Consider the following 22,277-nt stretch of genomic DNA (forward strand, 5'->3'; position numbering starts at 1 on the left):
TTAAGGTGGATCCTCGAGAAAAACAGCAAGGAACAGCTCCAGAATTGATAGACCAGACGGCAGAGCCAAGCCAGGCTCCAGTGTTTTGTGGTCTATAAAAACTTGGAGCTGTGGAGCTTCACAATTTTTTGAATAAATTAAAAATTATCATATGGACTCTAGCCTCTCATGTTATAAATCTCAAATGAGAAAATATACTTACATAAAGATTAAATGTTAGGTTTTTTTGCTGTTATTCTTATTAGGAAGAATACTCTGACTTCTCAGGCCCCCTGTGTTCTCTATTGCAGCTTAACACACTCTCAGCTTAGCAGTTAGAGTCTCATATTGAGATTTTCACTTTACGTGCTTGCTGCCTCGTGTATTTTCAACCTATGTACACAGATGATGTTTCCTTCTTAATCTGAACAAAACTAATCACTTTATAGATACTTATTCAAAGATTGGATGTAAGTGAAAGCTACTCTAGATTCACGACTACCTCCCCTGAAATAACCCTATCCTTTTTTTCATGTGAATTAAATTGACAAAGCACATAAATGACTTAAAACAGACAAAATTCACAATCCAGTAAACCCTCCTGTCTTTCATAGGTTTTCTCATGCTTTAAAACCCACAGACCTGTTTTTATTTTCTATAATTTTATAAATACGATATATGATTTTTTTTTTTTTTTAATGTAGCTTCTGATTTATTAGCTCTGGAATGGGACTGGAATGTTTACATTTCTTTTTTTTTTTTTTTTTGCGGTATGCAGGCCTCTCACTGTTGTGGCCTCTCCCGTTGCGGAGCACAGGCTCCGGACGCGCAGGCTCAGCGGCCATGGCTCACAGGCCCAGCTGCTCCGCGGCATGTGGGATCTTCCCCAACCTGGGCATGAACCCGTGTCCCCTGCATCGGCAGGCGGACTCTCAACCACTGCGCCACCAGGGAAGCCCCGATATATGATTTAATCCAGTAACTGATCCTTTCAAAACTAAGACTAAAGTATGATAATATGAGTCCAAATCTGCAATTCCTGTGGTTACTTTTCTTACTGTTTTTGTAACCTTTTGTATCCCAAGATCTCTTGGCTAGATTTTACCAAGTTCAATGAGTTCTTAGAAGAGGTAAATGCTTGAAATCCTGGGAACTAATGGCAATGAGCTTTCAAAGGCATATATGCTATTTCTGTTGGAATTCATTCAACCTGTCCTGATACAGGCTTCCTGGATGGCTGCACACCCTGAAGTCATCGTTTTGTGGGAGTCCCTTGGTGTGGATGACAGGATTTAGGCTGAAACCCACACACACAGGGAGAGGGATGGAGGCAGGAGGACTTGTAACTATGCGACCCCACCCTCTGGACTGCAGATAATGAATGATAGCATCTTGAGGAGAGAGGCTGCCCACCTAAAGGACCCTGAGGATGAAGATATCATGACATGCTTTGCGGGGGTAGAAAGGTGTTCAAGACATAGGCGATTTCGGGGCAGCACTAACTCCCTTCCAGCTGGTGACTGAGAATGTTGATTGGCACTGAGGCTCGTGCTGACACTCTTGCCCTCTTCCCACAGGAGTTCCCAGGAACTTGCCTACAGCCACCAGGGGTGTGGGGATGGCCACTATCCCACTAAGGCCCACGCGCTGCCCCTCCCTGTCTTCCCTAACTCCTGTCCTAGGCCTAGAGGCTGGGGACAGACAGAAGGACCACTCTTCTTCCTTCTTTTGGGCCTCAGTCCCGTGGACAGAAGCTGGCTCTGGCAGGGCCTACAGTAGCAGGGATTGTCACAGGGGAAGTAGAGTGCTCCGTGGTTGAGGAATGCAACTGGACCCAGGGCAGCCGCAATGCAGGGCCAGCAGAGTGGCCCAAGCCCGGGCCAGGAATGCAAAACTGAGGCCTATGGTCCTGAAGCCCTCCTGATGTGCGGGCAGGTGGCCAGAAAGACAGAGACAGACAGGCCAAGGGGGGCCCACGGTTCAGAGCTTATGAGAGTCCACTCACTTGGAGGTGCCCTCAAATTGCAAACAACCCTCTTCATCAGTCCTCTCTCTCTCTCTCCCTCATTCACAATGATTTTATTTTCAAACATTATTGTATATTTAGAAGTGCACATATATATTTCATGTACATGATTAGGTTACTGCTTAAGGGCAACAATTGCCTACTGGAAAATTATTGTCCACAAGAGTCAAGTGTGGAAAGTAGCACAGATCGATTTAGGGGATGAAAACTATGCATGGACACAAAGAATGGATATAGGTTTTCATAATCAAGAAAAATATCCTCACCTTCTCCTCCTGCCTAGGTGCTTACCATAAGGAAAGGAAAAAAAAAAGGTTATTCAAGGACAATGGTGCAGGGCGCTGTTTTCCAGACCGTGAGGGAGAGAAGGGAAGAGCAAAAGACAAGTGGGCACTTTGGTGGTTGGCTACAGCCTTGCTGCAAGCCCACAGCATTGTAACACCCAGGATGGAGATCCAGAATGGGGACGTCCTGGTCACCGCAGAAGTGATGAGCCCCTCTGCTGACTTCTCCCAGGCTAAGGCGAACTCAATCCCCTTGCCTCACAAGACCATCAGAACGACCCTCTGTTCCTTCCAGACTTAAATTCTTTTCATTGGCTAAATGTAGGAGACTGACGAAAGCCAGAGGTGTAGCGAGGCTCTGAGGCATGAGGGGAGGCTGGCCCTTTTGCAGATCCTGTGTGAGCCTGCAGAGCATCTCTCTGTCAGTATATAACTATAGTATATACAGTAGCTAGGCATTGGTGGAGGCAGGACTTTAAAACACATCTTCCAAATCTGAGGCTCTTTTCTTTTAGCAGTACAGTTGTGACATTTGCAAAGATACAGAGATACGGTGGGATAGAGTTATACTGGTTTAAAAATAAAAATAGAAAAAGAGTGAATACTATTGTATTGGGCTTCTCAGGGTGCCTTAACAAAATACAACAGAATGGGTGGCTTAAAAAACAGAATCTGTTTTCTCATGGTTCTGGGATCAAGGTGCTGGCAGATTCATTTTCTAATGAGAGCTCTTTCTGGCTTGCAGATGGTGCCTTCTCACTGTATCTTCCCTCTGTGTGAGGGTGGAGAGAGGTCTCTGGTGTCTCTTCCTCTTCTTATAAGGACACCAATTCTGTGGGATCAGGGCCTCACCTTTATGACCTCATTTAACCTTAATTACCTCCCTAAAGGCCTTATCCCCAAACACAGTTACATGGTGTGTGGGAGGAGTGTAGAGCTTCAACATATGAGTTTTAGGGGGGGACAAAATTTAGTCCATAGCAACTAGAAACATGACTGATGGATTTATACCACAGATATTTTCTGGGACATGAGCTGGAACTTTGCAACTAGACATTTTGACCCAGTGAAACATTTAGTGTATATTCATCCAGAACAACATTTTCTGCAGCTTAACCAAATGACCATGTAATAGAGTATTTTTAACTTGCATTCTAAATGAATTTCACAAGGTTTTTGTGTTTTTCTAATTCTTTGGCAATGAATGACAGATACTTAAAGTGGAGGGGAAAGGTTATAGAATTTACTGAAAAGATATACCTCTCTTTCATTTTACAGGCCCAACAGCTTACTGATCTGGAACGAAAATTAGCTGTGGCGAAAAATGAACTGGAGAAAGCAGCTCTTGACCGGGTAAGTTGACATCCATGAGCCATCAGACTTTGGTTGCAGAAGATGAAGCTAGGTGTACTCATTGCTGCTCTTGATTTATCAATGCAATTCCAGATGCTGTGCATGTAATATGGTGATAGAATTCATGAGTGTTTGATACTTTCTTTGGAACCCAATTCTTTTCTTGTTTTTGCTGCTATAGTAAATCTACTCAAGGTTGAGGCTCTGTGATTGCATGGCTTTATTTTTCACTTTACTGGTACACTTGCTCTATAATACAGTGAACAAACATACTTTAAAGCATCAACAAAGATGTCATGTATTAACTTTGTATGAATGAGTTGTAAAGCAAATGGAAGTAGTCATTGACACTTTTTATTTTGGAAATCTTAAAGTCCTGGAGGAAGAGGCATTAAAAGAAGAAAGTAGCTCTCTTAAGCAACTCTGTTTATACAAAGATAATGCAAGAGTGGCTGACATTCCATCTTTATAACAGCTTTATTGAAATAAAATTCACATGCCATAAAAGTCACACTTTTAAAGTTCACAAAGTTGTACTATCATCAACATTAATTCCAAAAGGTTTTCTTTGCCTCTTTTTACCTCATTTCATCTACTTCATTTTATTTTTGTTAATGCCTCATTGTGTTACAATTGTACATGCTCAGAATAAACCACAACTCCCATCTGATGCCTACCTTTGCCTATCAATACTCTTCATATGAGACATGCATGGAGAATAAGGAGTTGGTATTTGAAAAGGGAAATATAATATGGAGGAAGGAATTAGTCATAAAATTTAGAATTATGGTTCTGCTTCTTTACAGTTACAGTATTTGGCAAAATTTCTTAATGCCTCCTTTCATTTTTAAATCAACTATATAAAATTGTGGGAAGTAAATATTCCTTTTTTCTTTAGTTCACTCAGAACAAAAGGGTAAAATGATTTTAAAATTATTTCTTTGTTCACTCAGCAACCCATTTATTGAATCCAATGTAGTTTTCTCTAATTCCTAGAACATGTATCTAGAAAATATTAATACAAAAAACTCTAAATCTGAAAATGAAATCATAGTATTTCAGACTTGAGAAGACAAAAAACACCCACATTGCTCTCAGTCAGAAACATGAAAAGTCTATGATGTAGCAACAGGGCCAATCCAAGAGTAATCTGCATTTTAACAAACATTCAATGCATCCCCTGCCTGAGATTAATTCTTGATTAGATTGGAGTTAGCCATCATTCGGTCTAACAATGGAAAAATAAACCTTCTCTATATATCATCTGGAGAATTTTTGGTTCATTTATACACAATATTTGGCATGTAATAAAAATATTTCTAGGGCTTCCCTGGTGGCGCAGTGGTTGAGAGTCCACCTGCCGATGCAGGGGACACGGGTTCGTGCCCCGGTCCGGGAAGATCCCACATGCCTCGGAGCGGCTGGGCCTGTGAGCCATGGCCACTGAGCCTGCGCGTCCGGAGCCTGTGCTCCGCAACGGGAGAGGCCACAACAGTGAGAGGCCCGCGTACCGAAAAAAAAAAAAAAATTTTCTAGACATGTAAAGAGAGAATACAATCTGGCCAATATAAATAAAGAAGACAAGAGATGTACACCTGGAGCTGATTCAGATATTGGAATAAGAAAATAAGTACTCAAAAATTTAACAACTGTTATATACATATATACATATATATGCATAATATTTCTATGGGCATGTATATAGCATTACATATATTACAATAGAAGAAATATAAAACAGGTAAAAAGACAAAACTTTTCACTAGACTTGGAATCTATAAAAAAATCAACTAGCTATTCTAGAATTAGAACAATATAATTCATGTAATTAAGAATTTAACTCATGTATTTAATAGCAGAATGGATGATTGGACATAGTAGAACTGAAAACGAGTGAAATGAAAGGAAAATTAATATCAAATACCTATACTAATGTATAGAAAGTACAAATAAATGGAAAGTAAGCAGAAAAAGTATAAGAAATGTATAAGACAATTTCAAAATTTCTAAATTATATAATTGTTGTGCCAGAAGAAGTGACAAACAGAGCAATATTCAGACATAATGGCTAAATATTTTCAATAACTTTGAAAGATATCAACCACAGATTCAAAAATATAAATAATGCACAATCAGATTAAACACAAAGATAACCCACTTCATAGTCAAATTGTTGGATATAAAAAGATGAGCTAAAATAGAAAGTGAATAGTAAAATGGTAGACATCAACTTAAGTATGTTAGTAATTAAATTTTTAAATGGTTAACATATTCCAAGTACAAGGCTAAAATTATAAGGCTACATTAAACAAAAACTTTATGATTTATACAAAAGACACCTTTAAATATAAAGAAACAAAAGATCTATAAGTAGGAGAATAGGGGAAAAAAGATGAACTCTGTATACAGTAATACAAAGAAAGCTTGTGTATCAACATGAACATCATTAAAAGTAGACTTGAAGTAAAGGCTTTTTAGTGATAAGAAGAGAGTCTCATATGGATCAGTCCCGGAGAAGAATATTGCAATCCTAAATCAGTATGCATACAGCAGTATTTCTTTAAAATGTACATAAATTTTTAAAAGTACACTTAAGACCCATATATTTTTTCATTATCTGCTATATTTCAATAGTTTATTTAAAAAAAATACTTAACCTCACCAGAGAAGTGGAAATGTGAATAAAAACGATGAGATAGCATCTCAACACTATCAAATTGATAAAAATTTTAAAGTCTGGTGATACCAAATTCTGATACATTAGTAATGGAAGTAATTATTACAATCAGTTTTTAAAAGTGTGTACCTTAGAATTTTCACTTATCCATATGTACCTGGAAACGTGCATAAGGACACTAAATACAGCAGTGTTTGTATTAATAATAAAAGGAAATAATTTAAATATTTGCTGTTAAAATTAATATATATAATCCATATATTTACTATACTCATTTTCAAATGGTAATCAAAATTTAATATTGATAAATATAAAGATACATGTATCAATATTGATATATCTATAACATACACTGTGGAATGAAAAATGTCAGAATTATTATGTACAGTATTTAACAATTGTTCAAATACATGAAACATATTTTGTTTTGATTACATATCATACATAGAGTAGAAAGATACTCATATCAAATTTATGGACGCAATCGCCTTTGGGGAAAGATGGAGTGAAATAACACTAAGGATGCTTACAGATACATCTACTGTTTCTCAAATGTTCTATACTTTTAAAGCTGTATAGACACAGTCTTTAATTTACACATATGCATATGTATATTTCATGCATTATATACATACATTATATTGCATATGTTTTGTATATATACATTAGTCACATGTAATAAATGTGTACATGCATATTAAAATATCCATATGCATATATTATCACATAAATGTATTTAATATAATTATGTAAGAATTATATATAACATATAATTAAAATGATGCTTTTTAACATTTAATTCAGGTTGCTGTTTACCTGATGTTCGTTATGTCTTTCCCTGTATGCCCCTATATTTTTCAAAATAAGCAGTTTTAAAAAATGAAAGGTTCTCTCTGCTGTCAAGGGCTTTCCATTTTTGTGATCAAAACTTAGCAATCATTTTATTTGGAATAATAAGCAAGTAAGATGATCACATTCATAACTTATTTTGCAATAATATCTGTATACATTTAGCAACTTTGTAAAGAAAGGAGGTTGCCTTCTAATCACCAGTTAGAACCTACAGAATAGAAGAGATGGAACATTTAAGGTGGATTAATTTTGGAGGTCTCGTTGCCTCCTTCTCACTGTGCAGTGGTTGTGAAAGACCACAACTTCCTTAAGACTTGGATCTCACATAGGCATTTTCTTCATTTATATGCGGCCGAAACCTCTTCATAGCTAGCATAACTAACATTTCAAACAGGATGTCTAGAAAGTGTTGCAGTAGGGGAACTGTAAGCACATTTTGTGAATTATAAATATTTTCCTTCTTAAGGTTTACATCTTTGGGATAAATATGGCTTTTGAATGAATAAGATATTTTAACAACTTTGCTCCTTTGTGATTGTCTCATTTTATATTTATCCAAGTAATTAATATAATATTTAAGAATTTTAGGGAAACCTGCCTGCTTTTTTCTAGACTAGGTCAAATATAATTCATCTTACCAAGATTCCACTTTATGAGATTTCTTTCATTTATAAAAGAAGTTTATACCTATTAGTTTTTAAAAAGGAAATGACTCTTTATAGAATTGGTAGAATCAGACAATCAGAGGTACATATAATCCTGAAGTTCAATTAGATCATGTTTTTATTTTTCCTTTCTTTGCTATCCCTGTTTTAAGTTCTAGAAAGACGTTGAATTTCCAAGATTCTGAGGCAGGCCCTCCCACTCTGAGTTTTTAACAACTTTGACTGTTGGAATGTTCTTCCTTACATTAAATTTTTTCCCTTACTTAACTTCAGATAATCCATTTAGTCAGTGAATGACTATATGGATTTGAAATGCTGTTTGTGTGACCACTGTGTGCCAGGTGCTATGAGAAACAGAAAACACTCATGATACACAATCTTGGGTCCCACATCTCTCACAATTTTGTTGGGCACCAAAAATTAGGAAATAATTATACATTGAACCAGGAGTTCAGAGAAACACAAAAAGTGAATATGTGTATTTTTAAGTACATGTGAGTTATAAAAACCGGTTTTGTCACATGACATTTCATGGGCAAATTGTAGTTTGTCCTGAGTCACAGAACTTGAAGATAATATAGTTTTTTCTCCTTTGTCTTATCCATCCTATGCCTTCCTCCTCCCCACTTCTACCAAGAGCACTATGTGCTTAGCCCTCACAATGCCAGACTGGATTCAGGATGAGAGATTATATGTTGTAGTATTTAAATAAAGGTCCCCGCAGTCAGTCTGTCTGTTCAGATCATAACTCTGTCACTGAATGACCATATTCAAATTGCTCATACTCTTTATACTTCACTGTAAAATGGAATAATAATAAAAATTCACTTTATAAGGGTGATGAGAAAATGATATTCATCAAAAAAAGTAAAGTACTGGGAATTCTTGGCACATAAAAAACACTCAGGAAGCATAGTAATTATTATTATTAGTGAATGAGATCATAGAGAGACTGCATCTCTGTGATAATTTTTCTCTTTGACCTTCAGGATCTTGTCACTCCTTTTGCTACAGTGAACTATAAAAGCATTGCATGTTACTGGAGGTTGAGTTCAACAAATCTCATGTAAGGTATGTTTGAGGCTCGTAAACTACAATCATAAAGTCAGGTAGAAATGCTAGCTCACTTCAAAATCGATGAAAACTACAGTTTAATGAAATTGCTCTTCACCTCTCTCCATCATTTTTTTATGAGACTTTTTAATTCTCTTCAGGTGTCTAGCTCCAAAGTATGTTATATCTGGGCTTCAAATAGCCTTAAGTACTTAATAAATATTATGAAAACTATATCTTCACACTCTAACTTGGTTCTCATTTCATATTTCTCGTGAAAGAAGTCTCAGTTTACTCTCCCAATAAAAGCAATAATAATCTCAAGATCTAAGAATCAATCTTGGTTTTCCAAACAATCAATTATTTATTTGGCAATATCTTATGAATTATAGTTAGCTTCAGCTACTGGAATGTAAAAACAACTTTGTGGTTTGGAAACTATCTCTCAAATTCTTATGTTGAAAGTTTCTATTGCATCTGACCCTCACAAAATTTCACCCAGGACAGCATGCATTATTACATTGTATTACAGATGACACAAGCTAGGTGATCTGCACAGACTCCCAGGACAAAGTAGTAAAAGAACAAGAACTGTTCTTGCCACAGTGTGTCTGGCACACAGCAAGAACATAATAAATAGTTATTGATTGAATAGATAAATGAAGGTAATATAACTTCATAAGTTAACACACATGCTATTTATTCATCCTACATACAAGGGACATAGAGATCACCTAGAGCAGAAAAAATAAAACTGCTGAATGACTTTATAGGATTCATAGAGCTAATTTCATGGTGAAATAAAGGTAAGGGGAAAGGCTTTGGATTCACAGTCCTTCACGATCTTTCCAAAGCCAGCTGTCATTGATGCACCCAGATCTCTCTGAGGACGTCACATCTTCATGTAAATAAATGAAGGTAGACGTGAATATTACCTTGTGAACTTCTATTTGTCAGGAGGTGAGAAATTAGGGACACTGTTGTCTTTGCAATATATATCTTCTTGTTCCCCCAAAAATGCATTTTTCTGAGAAAAGTACTCACATACAGACACACACACAAAATTGCCTTCTAAATCTCCCACCATCTCAAGATCATATATATAAACAAAAATTTCTTATAAGCTTTACCTATTATACAGATAAGCAGAGTATTTTAATGTCTAAAATAATACTTTTTTGTGTTATATAATATACAGGATAAAATGAGAAATATTTCATTATTTTCTCACATAAAACATATCCTCTGGAGGGTTTGCTTTATTTATTCATTTAACAAATATCTGTTGAGTTAGAAACCAGTGATTCTCCAAAAAAATACCGGCCCTACTGTGTAGCACAGGGAATGCTGCTCAATATTGTATAATAACCTAAATGGGAAAAGAATTTGATAAAGAATAGATACATGTATATATCTAACTGAATCACTTTGCAGTACACATGAAACTAACACAATATTGTAAATCAACTATACTCCAATATAAAATAAAATTTTTTTAAAATACCATCCCTCAAAGAAATTACATTGTAACAGGAATAGATATAACAAAAAGATAATATGCATTTATGACAACGGCTTCATAGGACATAATTTAAGAAATGTGATAGAGACTTTGAAGAAGATAATATGTGAGCTGAAACATACATTTCAAGTGGAAATTTCCTATGTAGATATTTGGAAAGTGGGTTCTGCAGGCAGAAGAAACCGCAAGTGTAAAGGCCCTAAGATGGGAATGAACTTGGAATGTTCAGTGGGCTATAAATAAAGGACATTGTGACAAGCAGGATCTTCATAAAGACTTTGCATTTTACTAACATGCGGCAAAGGAAGTGGGAAAAGTGTTTTGGTGTGGGGAGAAGATCAAGGGCAAAAGTAAGGCTGATCTTAAGAGGGAATAGGTTGTAAGATCTAGAGCAAAGTATACTTTATATGGTTTACATTGTATTTCATTAGGTGACATCTTGTTCCGGTGAACTTCAAAGTGAACAGTGACCTTACCTGCAATTTTAAAACAGACTACAGCTAGCAGTACAAATTAAAATGTAATGGCCATTTTGGTGGAAAAATCGTTATCTGGGTCCTGCTCATGGGATGGGTCAAGCCAAACCTGAGTAGTGTCAGGAACAGGCTCTATTAAGTTGGAGGGACTAACTAGAAAGACATGGACTTTTTTTTTTTTGGTAGAAAGATGACCAAACTGGGACAGCATTGCTCACAGAAACCTGTGGTCTCTAGTAGGAAAAATCTACAATATAATGAAGGAGAGGAGCCAGAATCTAATATAGGAGGCCAAGTCATAGGCTTGTGATCCAAAAAAAAGAAATGAAATCAAAAGCTAAGAGATTAATAATAGGTTGAAACATAAGAGGAAAGATAACTTACTACACTGCAGTGGATATGAAAGGTGAGGAGTTGGAGGTTATATCTATGTGTTGTTGACACTACCGTCCAAGGTGACCCTGAGAATGTCAGGAGCCCTGTAGGAGCAGAAGAGATGATTGCACCAAGTTCAGATGATTAAAATTGTAGCATATATGCCTATCCCATTGACTGTTCCATTGGAAAATTTGTCTTGCCTGAACAATATTTACTGAAAATGAACTATTAGCTTGATGCTGTTCATTATTTATTTTCGGCATCCAAGTTCAGCCATTACTCAGGAATTTGTATATTATGTTAACATATACTTTGTGACTGTTATAGATCCAACTTTTACATATATACTGTAAGAGGAGCCATGATAAGAATGCAGTGAAAAATAACTATCATTACTTCCTGCATTATCTAAGCATTGAAAAGCTACATTTCAAAGCCATGTTAGCTTTGAGTGCTGGCCAAGACCTGCCTGACCTCGTCACGTTAGCTCTATTTCCATTGTCTAATGATAATACAAGAAAACAAAATATATTTAAATTGTTCAATGCCATCTGGAATATTTCACTCCTGACAAAGTACCCAGTGCCATGATCTCTTATTCTGTAGTGAGAGAAGGGAAGGGTCATCCAAGATTATAACAAAGAATCAATAGGAAGGGAAATCTGAGCCATTACTTCATTTATTTTTACTGATATAGCTTGTCAATTTCTTTCCCTGACAAAAGAGAAACAACATTTTCACCTAAGTCATTTATTCAAAAAGCTTTTTTGTGTGTGTTCCTTCTAATGTGTCAGGGATTGTGTTATGTGCTAGCTATCCAGTTCTGAACAAAATAGGCAACTTATACATATGTGTATACATATAAATTAAAATTAATGATAAATTGTATGAAGGAAACAAACAGGATCAATCATAGAAAGTAATTAAGTGGGGAAAGGGCAAGAATCTAGCAACTCAGGCAAGCAAATACAAGGGACCATTTTGAATATAAGGTTACCATTCAGCTTAGCTCCTTCTCATCCACTTAACAAAGCCCCTCCATTCTAGTTCTTATCAGATTTTTATTTTGTCCTGGACAACTTGACAGGGCAAGATTAATGAGAAGGAGGTACTTGTTTGTCCTACTGCTTATATATTGCCAGTTGCTGCTCTTACTGTTGCCTTTTAAAAAAATCTCTTGATATGACCAGAGAGAGATTTCTTTAACTGCTATTCTAGCAATAGACAATCTCATCTTAAGGATAAATTTTATACCACTTATGAGTAGAAAACACAGAGGTGGGCATTGGTAAGGATCAAAGTCATAGTCACTACTCTCAAGAAATTGACCACAAGGGCTTTATAGGAGACAAGAAATAGGATGGGATGCAATATGCAGGTGTATTCCTGATATCATATATAAAAGGCAGTAGTTTTGTTGGGAGTATATTACTTTCACAGGAAGAGACAACAGACTTTGCTGCTTCATTGATCCATGGGTACAGTGAAAGGGTAAACTCCACATACGCCAGTTTGTCCAGGGATATGGCTTTAGCACCTAATCTCTGTCTTCATCTCTCTCACCCCAAAGACCATATTTCATATCTTCAAGTGGATGTTTATGTGTTATTGTCTTACTAGGGTCTATGCATGTCCCCAGTTACCACTGAGTTACCATGAGATTTTCCCAAGGTTGTATGTCTCTCTTCATTTTTGCATCTGGGGATGTCTCTGTCATTTTTACTCAATTTTGTATCATTTTTAAACCTTGTTAACAATTAAAAATATTTTTAGCAGTGGGATTTGGGGGTTAGATGGACGTTAGAGATGGTTGTCTGCCTTGGGATGTAAACCTAAAGAAAAAATAGTCTGCAATAAATGCTGGAGAGGGTGTGGAGAAAAGGGAACCCCCCTACACTGTTGGTGGGAATGTAAATTGGTACAAACACTATGGAGAACAGTATGGAGGTTCCTTTAAAAACTAAACATAGAACTACCATATCCTGCAATCCCACTCCTGGGCATATATCTGGAGAAAACCATAATTCGAAAAGTTGCATGCACCCCAGTGTTCATTGCAGCACTATTTACAATAGCCAAGACATGGAAGCAACCTAAAAGTCCATTGACAGAGGAATGGATAAAGAGATGTGGTACATATATACAATGAAATGTTACTCGGCCAAAAAAAGAATGAAATGATGCCATTTGCAGCAACGTGGATGGACCTAGAGATTATCATGCTAAGTGAAGTAAATCAGAGAGAGAAAGACAAATACCATATGATATTACTTATATGTGAAATCTAAAAAAATGATAAAATGAACTTATTTACAAAATAAAAACAGACTCACAAACTTAGAAAACAAACTTATGGTTACCAAAGGGGAAAGGTGGGGGAAGGGATAAATTAGGAGGTTGGAATTAACATATATACACTACTGTATATAAAGTAGACAATCAGCAAGGATCTCCTGTATAGCACAGGGAACACTATTCAATACTCTGTAATGACCTATATGGGGAAAGAATCTAAAAAAGAATGGATATATGTATATGTATAACTGAATCACTTTGCTGTACACCTGAAACTAAAACATTGTAAGAAAACTATACTCCAATATAAAATTTTTTAAAAAATTAAGAAAAGTTTCCTTTATAGTGAAAGAGAAATAATAATGCCAGTTTCACAGATGTTTGAAAGCATAAAGTTATATTTTGTGAAAGTGCTTAGAATATTATGATATACTATGTTAACAGAAAATGTTGATATTGTCACTTACAATCACATCCAAATAACTCCTACCACTTAACAGGGCCCAGAGGAAATAAGAGTTGTATCAGAAATTGAGTGGAGGTACAGGCCTATCTGAGAAACACAGAAGCCTACATCACAAGAGGAGTGATTTGTAATAAAAAATGTTGTTGCTAATAGAAAGATGGCAGGTTTCTAAGAAGGACACGTTCCACTTTAAAGTGACCCTAGAGTATATTTCCTTGCCAGCAAAGTATCATGATTGAAATCATGTCAATACAAGGGGAAAATGTAAGATATGTCTCTGAATTCCAGTGTTCGAAATATATCATGAAACACATTAGCTCCTAAAAAAACAGACTGAGTGTGTATTAAATGGCACATCATAATGGAATTTATGTTAGGCAATTGCGTTTGAAAATTAATACGTGTTTGTGTAGGGAACAAGTGTAGGCTAGGAGGAAAGGGAGAATCTAATCAGGTAAATGATGACCAGAACCACATGAAAACATTGTGTTGTGATCTCTCTTGTTTTCATAGGCGTCGCAGCTGAAAGCAATGAAAGAGACGGTACAACTCTGCCTCTCAGCTGTTTTCCATGATCAACCTCCTCCCCCTTTGAATCTCTTCAAGCCTAGTCCAACTCGGATATCAATTCCATCCATGCCAAATGACACTAAGATTGCAGATGCAAGGACAAGAAGCAAGGTACACTTTATTTGTGCTTTGAAAAGTAAAATCGAGTAAGGTACTCACTTTACTTCATTCTGTATTATCATCAAAGTGAATCCAAGTAAGATATCAGATTCATTGAAAAATCAGGAAGTAAATGGGAGATAGTAACCCAGTTTGTAAAGTCTTCATAGTCACTTGGAGAATGTTGGAAAACAACTTTTCTTTAGTAGAAAGCCAGCTGTTTCTTAGGCAGGATTATTATTATTTTACAATAGTTAAAAGAAAATATCTTGTATTACATTCCAGTATACACCAGAGGTCTAATATGGAAAATACTTTCTCCTAAGGTATAACCACAATCCTTACAAAAGTGGATACGTTTTTCAGAAATTAAGTCTGTAGTTCTCAACATTGCCTGTACATTAGAATCACTTGGGATGTGTCTTTAAAAAAAATCCTAATACTTGGGACTCACCCTGGACCTGTTAAAACAACTTCTTTCTGGTTTGGTTCCAGTCATCATTAGTTTTTAAGAGCTCCTTAGGGGATTTTGAGATCAACTGACTTAAGCAAATCTTCCTTGCAAATCCCTACCACCACCCTACTTTAGACAGGACAAAGGAGGCCTTTCAGTTCTGCTTTTGTTTTTTTTTTTGTTTGTTTGTTTGTTTGCGGTATGCGGGCCTCTCACTGCTGTGGCCTCTCCCGTTGCGGAGCACAGGCTCCGGACGCGCAGGCTCAGCGGCCATGGCTCAGGGGCCCAGCACGCTCCGCTGCGTGTGGGATCTTCCTGGACCGGGGCACGAACCCGTGTCCCCTGCATTGGCAGGCGGACTCTCAAGCACTGCGCCACCAGGGAAGCCTTCAGTTCTGCTTTTGTTTCAATCATCAGAACCTTCAATCTGCAGGCTCTACATTTAAATAAATCTTGGTAAACTGAAATAGTTATTGCAGAAAGGAGTTAGTTTCAGGCAGTATACTTGAAAGTGATGGTTCTCTTATTATGTGCCTCAGGATCACTTGCTATTAAAATAAATGTTATAGATACCAGTCCAACTTCTAAAGCAAATCTCCAGTGGACTGGGGGAGGGTGGGCAAAAAACCCTGAGAACCACTGTTACAAGTACCTAATGATGCATTACATCTGGGGCTTTCTTACTGCTTGTTTCTGTGATTCCTTACATTTGGATGAAAGGGGATATGGACAAATTGTAGATTAGGGAAATACTATTTTCAGGATGAAGAGTCAAAGTTAAGTAAAACAAAATACATTTTCTAATGTTCTGTTTTTGTCTGTAACTGGTCGATTTCTCGATGACACATTAATCTGTATAATCCCATTTTTCTGTCAAAATCATTTTAAAATATGTATTTCCATTTCATATTATTCTCTTGGTTTTTATTACGTCCTGAAGGATCTCAAAAAATTTTAGGCCAATATTTTTCTCCTTTATATCTTTCTGAACCTCCTTTGAAAACTCTAGGTCTACAGTATTTTTTTAATTCAACCAAACTCAGGGAAGAAAGTTGCATTAATAATGTATTTTATTTATGTTTAGGAAAAATCCTGGGTAAATTTATTGAAACGGGTCATTGGTTGAATGCACAGCTACCCACACAATCTCCCCCACCTGCCAGGAAGCCACATACTGCCTCCACTTCATGTTAGTCTAAGGGAGGAGCAAAGATTCACCCTTATTAAGTCCAGTGACTTTGGGAAAAGCAGCTTTGTCATGTTATGGGCACATTACACTTGTCTCCAGCTCAAAATACATTTATGTAAGCCCATTAGTAAAACTGGGCTCTTTATGCCCCTGAATGTGTAGAGGAAATTACTGATTGTTACTTTAACTGATTTACTATTAATAAACATATGTCCTGTCATTGAGATAAATAATAAATATTTATTATTTCTCTTGGCTTATCACAGGAAAACATAGGAAGCATTTAGATGCACGTGTCTTAGAGATTGCTCATTTTTCAAAAAATAATAACAGAAATCCAAAATGTTTGAGATAAAGTTCAATAAATCTAAGTTGATGTACTGTAGAGCATTTCATTTTACAGATTAGCATTAAAAGCTTCTCTGGCATTTATGTTTTGCTCATAGTCTTTATCTTTTCGATAGTGGTGGAAATTATATTTTATGTATACTTGGGTTTTGAATCTCTATGCAGGCACCTCACAGATAATATTTGAAAAATCCTGAATAATAAAATGTGATAAGGGTGTATGTAAAAGAAGCAAACTTTTCAGTCATGAAACAATTTTTCTCTGAATACCAAAAACATAACTTTTAAATGAGGACATTTAACTGCTAAGTCTTCAGAGTTGGCTAATTATAGCCACAGTGATATTATGTACCTAACTGGGAGCTGACTGGGAGTGTGTGTGAGTACATCACTTAACCTCTCTGTGACTCAGTTTCCTCAATGCCTATTTCAGAGAATTGTGACATGAGCATTACAAATCATAGTTTTTCTTATTTTCCATGATATATGGCTATTCTCATCTACATTTCTTTAAAATCTTCACCTCTTCTTTGAAAGGAGAGGGGTATTTGAATGGTTTTTCCTGAAATCTGTGAAACACATCCAAGTAAGCAATTTTCAACCTACATTTGGAAAAAAGCAATATAGCCCCCAAAATGTCATTTTATTTTTATTTTCTCTTCCAGAAGATTGGATAATGCAGACAGATTTTTTTATTGCATCATGCATGTGTGTGTATATGAATGCATATGTACATACACATGTATACATATAAATTATATATTTTATTTATAAAATATAAAAAAATAAAATTTTAAAAATAAAATATTTAATTATATTCACTGTGGATTTTAAAAGTCACAAATTTCATTAGGTAGGCAGTTCAATATTATGAGAATTTATTGATGAAAACTTAAAAATAATTTACATGTTGGTAATTTTTTTTAATTTCTAGAGCATGTCTGCTACATAATCTTTTAGTCCTACAGCTTAAGTTTCTGCTGAGGAAACTCAATCAGGTTTTTCAGCCTCCTTTCCTTCACTACATTCTCCATTGCTGTCATGCCTACTCTATGATTCAAGTGAATTTTTTCTTGCCCTCCTAGTTAGAATTATTTTTTCTATTCTCAGTGTTCTAAGAGCACAGTGTTTATTCTGCATGGCTCTTGGTCATACCTTGAATACAGTGATGGCTGCATACTTCTCTCCCCTTAAGGGAGATGGCTGTGCTTAGCTCATGGATTTGCTCTACGTTATTGAGTATCCAAAGCAACGTTGCCAGAGAATTCATTTGAAATGTCACTTGCTGCATTTCTGTTTTAGTCAGCTCAGGTTGCTATAACAAAATGTGATGGACTAGGTGACTTCAACAACATACCTTCATTTCTCACAGTTTTGGAGGCTGTGAAGCCCAAGATCAGGGTGCTGCCTTGTTCATTTCTTTATGAGGGCCCTCTTCCTTGATTGTAAACAGCTGCCTTCTAGCTGTGTGCTCATATGGTCTTCTCTAGGAGTGTTTGCACAGAAAGAAAGATGGATCTCTATCTCTCTCTTCTTTATAAGGGAACTAATCCCACCATGAGGGCCCTACCTTCATGACTTAATCTAATTACCTCCAGAAGGCCCCATCTCCCAATACCATTACACTGGAGGTCAGGGCTTCAACATAAGATTTTGGAGGACACATTCAATCCACATCAGTGTCCCTCTTCTCATTGGACATTTTCCTTAGAAGTTAGAAAATAAATATTGATTGCTCATTAAGTGCCAAGTATTCAGCTAAATTGTTTTCCATCTGTATGTAAGGACTATGCTCATCACTGGAGACACAAACTTGAAAGGACACAACCCTGACCTCTTGGAAATTGTAGCCTAATTTTCTGTAAAGAGAAAACAAGGAAAATATGCAAAGGGTATGTAGTAGATCAGGACATTTTTTTGTATTTGTTTTTTTTTTAACTTTTTATTTTAATTTTCATTTTTATATGGTGTACGGTTGATTAACAATGTTAATATTGAGCAGAGTTCCCTGTGCTATACAGTAGGTCCTTGTTGGTTATCCATTTTAAACATAGCAGTGTGTACATCTCAATCCCAAACTCCATAACTATCCCTCCCCCACCATGCTTCCCCCCTGGTAACCATAAATTCATCCTCTAAGTCTGTGAGTCTGTTTCTATTTTGTAAATAAGTTCATTTGTATCATTTTTTTAAAGATTCTGCATATTAGCAATATCATATGCTATTTCTCTTTCACTGTCTGACTTACTTCACTCAGTTGACAATTTCTAGGTCCATCCATGTTGCTGCAAATGGCATTATTTCATTCTTTTTAATGGCTGAGTAATATTCTATTATATATATGTACCACATCTTCTTTATCCATTCTTCTATTGATGGACATTTAGGTTTCTTCCATGTCTTTGCTATTGTAACAGCACTGCAATGAACATTGGGGTGCGTGTATCGTTTCAGACCATGTTTTTCTCCAGGTATATGCCCAGGAGTGGGATTGTAGGATCTTATGGTAGTGCTATTTTTAGTTTCTTAAGGACCCTCCATACTGTTCTCCATGGTGGCTGCACCAATTTACATTCCCACCAACAGTGTAGGAGGGTTTCCTTCTCTCCACACCCTCTCCAGTGTGGATTTTTTGACGATAGCCATTCTGACTGGTGTAAGGTGATATCTCATTGTATCAATAGTTTTCATTTGCATTTCTCTAATAATTAGCAATGTTGAACATCTTTTCATGTGCCTCTTGGCCATCTGTATGTCTTCTTTGGAGAAATGTCTATTTAGGTCTTTTTTTTTGACTGGGTTGTTTGTTTTTGTGATATTAAGCTGCAAAAGCTGTTTGTAAATGTTGAAGACTAATCCCTTGTCTGTCACATAGTTTGTATTCGGATTTCCATATTCCAAATAGCTTTGATTAAAGATAAAGACTAAGGAGATACCTGGATCCAAATGCACATGAGATGATGTCTTTGTTATAAGATTATATATTTTATTATGTATAAAATACTGTTCCAACGGAGAGGTAAAGAGCAAAGATATGAGCTAGGAGGTCTGATTTAATTATTTTGTATAAAATGACTCTAACTGGAGTAGAAACAAGCAAACCACTGACAATTTCACTGATCCAGGCAGATGACAGTGACCTGATCTATGGTGCAGAAGGGAATGGGATTCCAAATGTAACTGAGGCATAGAACTGCAGTGACCTAGTGATTAAGTGAGAGGCATGAAGAGAGAAAATCAAGAATAACGCTCAGTGTTTACATTCGTTCGCCGTGAATACAAAAGACAAGAGGAGCTTTTTTAGGCAGAACCCAAATTGGTTTGTTTTACAACATGCTAAGTATTAGACACCTTTCACACAATCAAGTGTCCATATCCAATAGGTGTTTATGCATTTAAATCTGGAACTGAGGGACAATATCTGAGTGGAGGTAAAGGATTTGGCATCATCACCACAACTAAATGTTGGAAATAGATTAAATTTCCTGATGAGACCATGTAGAATAAAAAGATATGAGGATCACAAAGGACACCAGACAAGAGGAATAATTTAAATGGTTTTATGTATAGTATAATAGACGAAATGCTTATGGTAAAAGTGTACCCCTTCCCGTTATCTTTTTTTGAGTTACTCTTTATTGTATATTTGAGCTGAGAACCATGACTTTTCCCTGCTTGTTTTACCAGTACAAAAAAGCAGAATATGCATGTCATTGTATATATTTAGAATGGTGAATACTCCAGTGGTCTGCTGGAGATGGCTCATACACACTTATAAAAGCTAGCTGTTACATTTTCAGAATTTGCACTAGTCAGCTCTTAAAGTTACTATTAAATATTAATTATATACACTTAAAATTAAGGAAATCATACTAAAAGCAAATGTAAATATCAAATATACTATATCATGCTATTATCTCTGAAGATTCTATGTCTTGAAGATATTATGTCTTTGGGATCCATGTAGTGGAAATACCATATAATGGTATTCTACTGGTATCTCTGTCTACCTTCATGTTCATTGATATCACCTTGGTAGATTGAAGTTGGTAGTATTTATACTATAGAAATTGGCAAACACTACAAATCAAGGTCCTCCTAACCCCCAGAGTTAGTGAATGACATGCTTCTGTGTATATGTGTGTGTGTGTGTGTGTGTGTGTGTGTGTGTGTGTGTGTGTGTATGTTAAGCCTTTAAGATGGGCCTACTGGGCATCATTGATAATATACAAATAATACTTGATCAACATATTAATTTATCTTTGACTTGTACTGTTTGTGTAGTAGAGCTAAATGCATAGTAAGTGTCCAGAAAAGGGAAACTAATTAAAAAATCTTGTTCAATTAATGGCACATTCTGGAAAACTAATAATTTTTATATATCCATTGTACTGTTTTACTTAATTATATTCACTTTATTATAAAATATTAAATGTGACTTTATATAACTCAGAAATTATATAAATGTAAGAGGAAAAACAGGAAATGTATTACTGAGAGGTCTACCCTTTTAGGTGAAAACTATGAATTATTAATACAGCAATGTTGTTGGTGTTTACAGCTGCATGATAGAGGGTTTAAGAGCTGGGATTCACTCTATACACCAGTGTGATGATATTTACTGCTCATATTTACTGGGAGGATTAAACAAGATGAGAAAAATGCTGGACAAAGCCAGTTGCCAGGCTCCTCCCTTCCTCTCTCCTCTTCCCCCTCAGGGCTGGTATCTCTGCAGGACAGGATGCAGAGGAACCTAAGCTCAGCTGGCTGGGTCTCTGCTCCTCCCTGCCTTGGTCCCTCTACTGGGACAGGGGCCTCAGGAGAGAGGATGTGGCTGCTGCCTGCACCAGGCTCCCACAGGTCTTATGGCTTAGGGAGATGGCTGAGTTGTTCTCCCCTCCCACCACGGGGTCATCTGCTTCCTGGGCTGAAACTCACCAGTCACCACATCAGGGCAGGGAACTATAAAAATAGAAAAGGCTTGTGTTTCTGTCCCAAGTGTTCCAGCCAAGACTCTTGAGGGCCCAGAGGGACTTCTGCCTATGTAATTAGGCTGTGCTTTTCATTTACATCCAAGAAATTGTGTATAATGAATATAAATACAAGGAAAAATAATTTAGAGAGAGAGATAAGATTCACTAGAGAGATAAGATTCACTAGTCAGACTAAGTAAACATATTTTTTCTACAACTTTCTAATTTTGAAATCTTGATCAACTCAACTTCTCTGAGACTAAGCTTCCATATGTATAAAATGAAGACAATAACAGCACCAACCTTACAGAACTGTTGGGAAGATTAAATAAGAAAATTAACATACAGCATTTAGCATATGTAGTAGTGTCTGACACTGAGAAACAGTCAATAAGTATATGAATTCGTAAGTACTGTATCTGGAGATGAGGATAACACTTTGAGAAGATTTAAAGAAGGTTTCTGGTAGGATATTAATTAAAACAAAAACTATTGTGCAGACGTAAGAACACATTTATTCAAATAAGTACAACTACAGCTTTTTTAGCATAAAAGTATGGATGAATCCTCACAATACATTTAATGTCAGTGATCACAATTGTAAATGCTGTAAAGAAA

At 36.3% G+C, this 22,277-nt stretch overlaps 1 protein-coding gene across 3 annotated transcripts in view; it reads left to right on the plus strand.

Annotated features, from left to right (window-relative positions):
- The window catches only part of LUZP2 (leucine zipper protein 2), a 447,757-nt gene that overhangs the window by 388,806 nt on the left and 36,674 nt on the right, over nt 1–22,277 (plus strand). For all 3 annotated transcript variants that reach the window (XM_033862645.2, XM_033862644.2, XM_073808718.1), the window contains exons 8-9: nt 3,568–3,642; nt 14,540–14,707. In XM_033862645.2, the coding sequence (XP_033718536.1) occupies nt 3,568–3,642; nt 14,540–14,707 (243 nt within the window). The remainder of the gene's footprint in view (nt 1–3,567; nt 3,643–14,539; nt 14,708–22,277) is intronic.

This window comes from Tursiops truncatus, chromosome 8, assembly GCF_011762595.2.
Source record: "Tursiops truncatus isolate mTurTru1 chromosome 8, mTurTru1.mat.Y, whole genome shotgun sequence".
In the NCBI taxonomy this organism is placed as follows: domain Eukaryota; kingdom Metazoa; phylum Chordata; class Mammalia; order Artiodactyla; family Delphinidae; genus Tursiops; species Tursiops truncatus.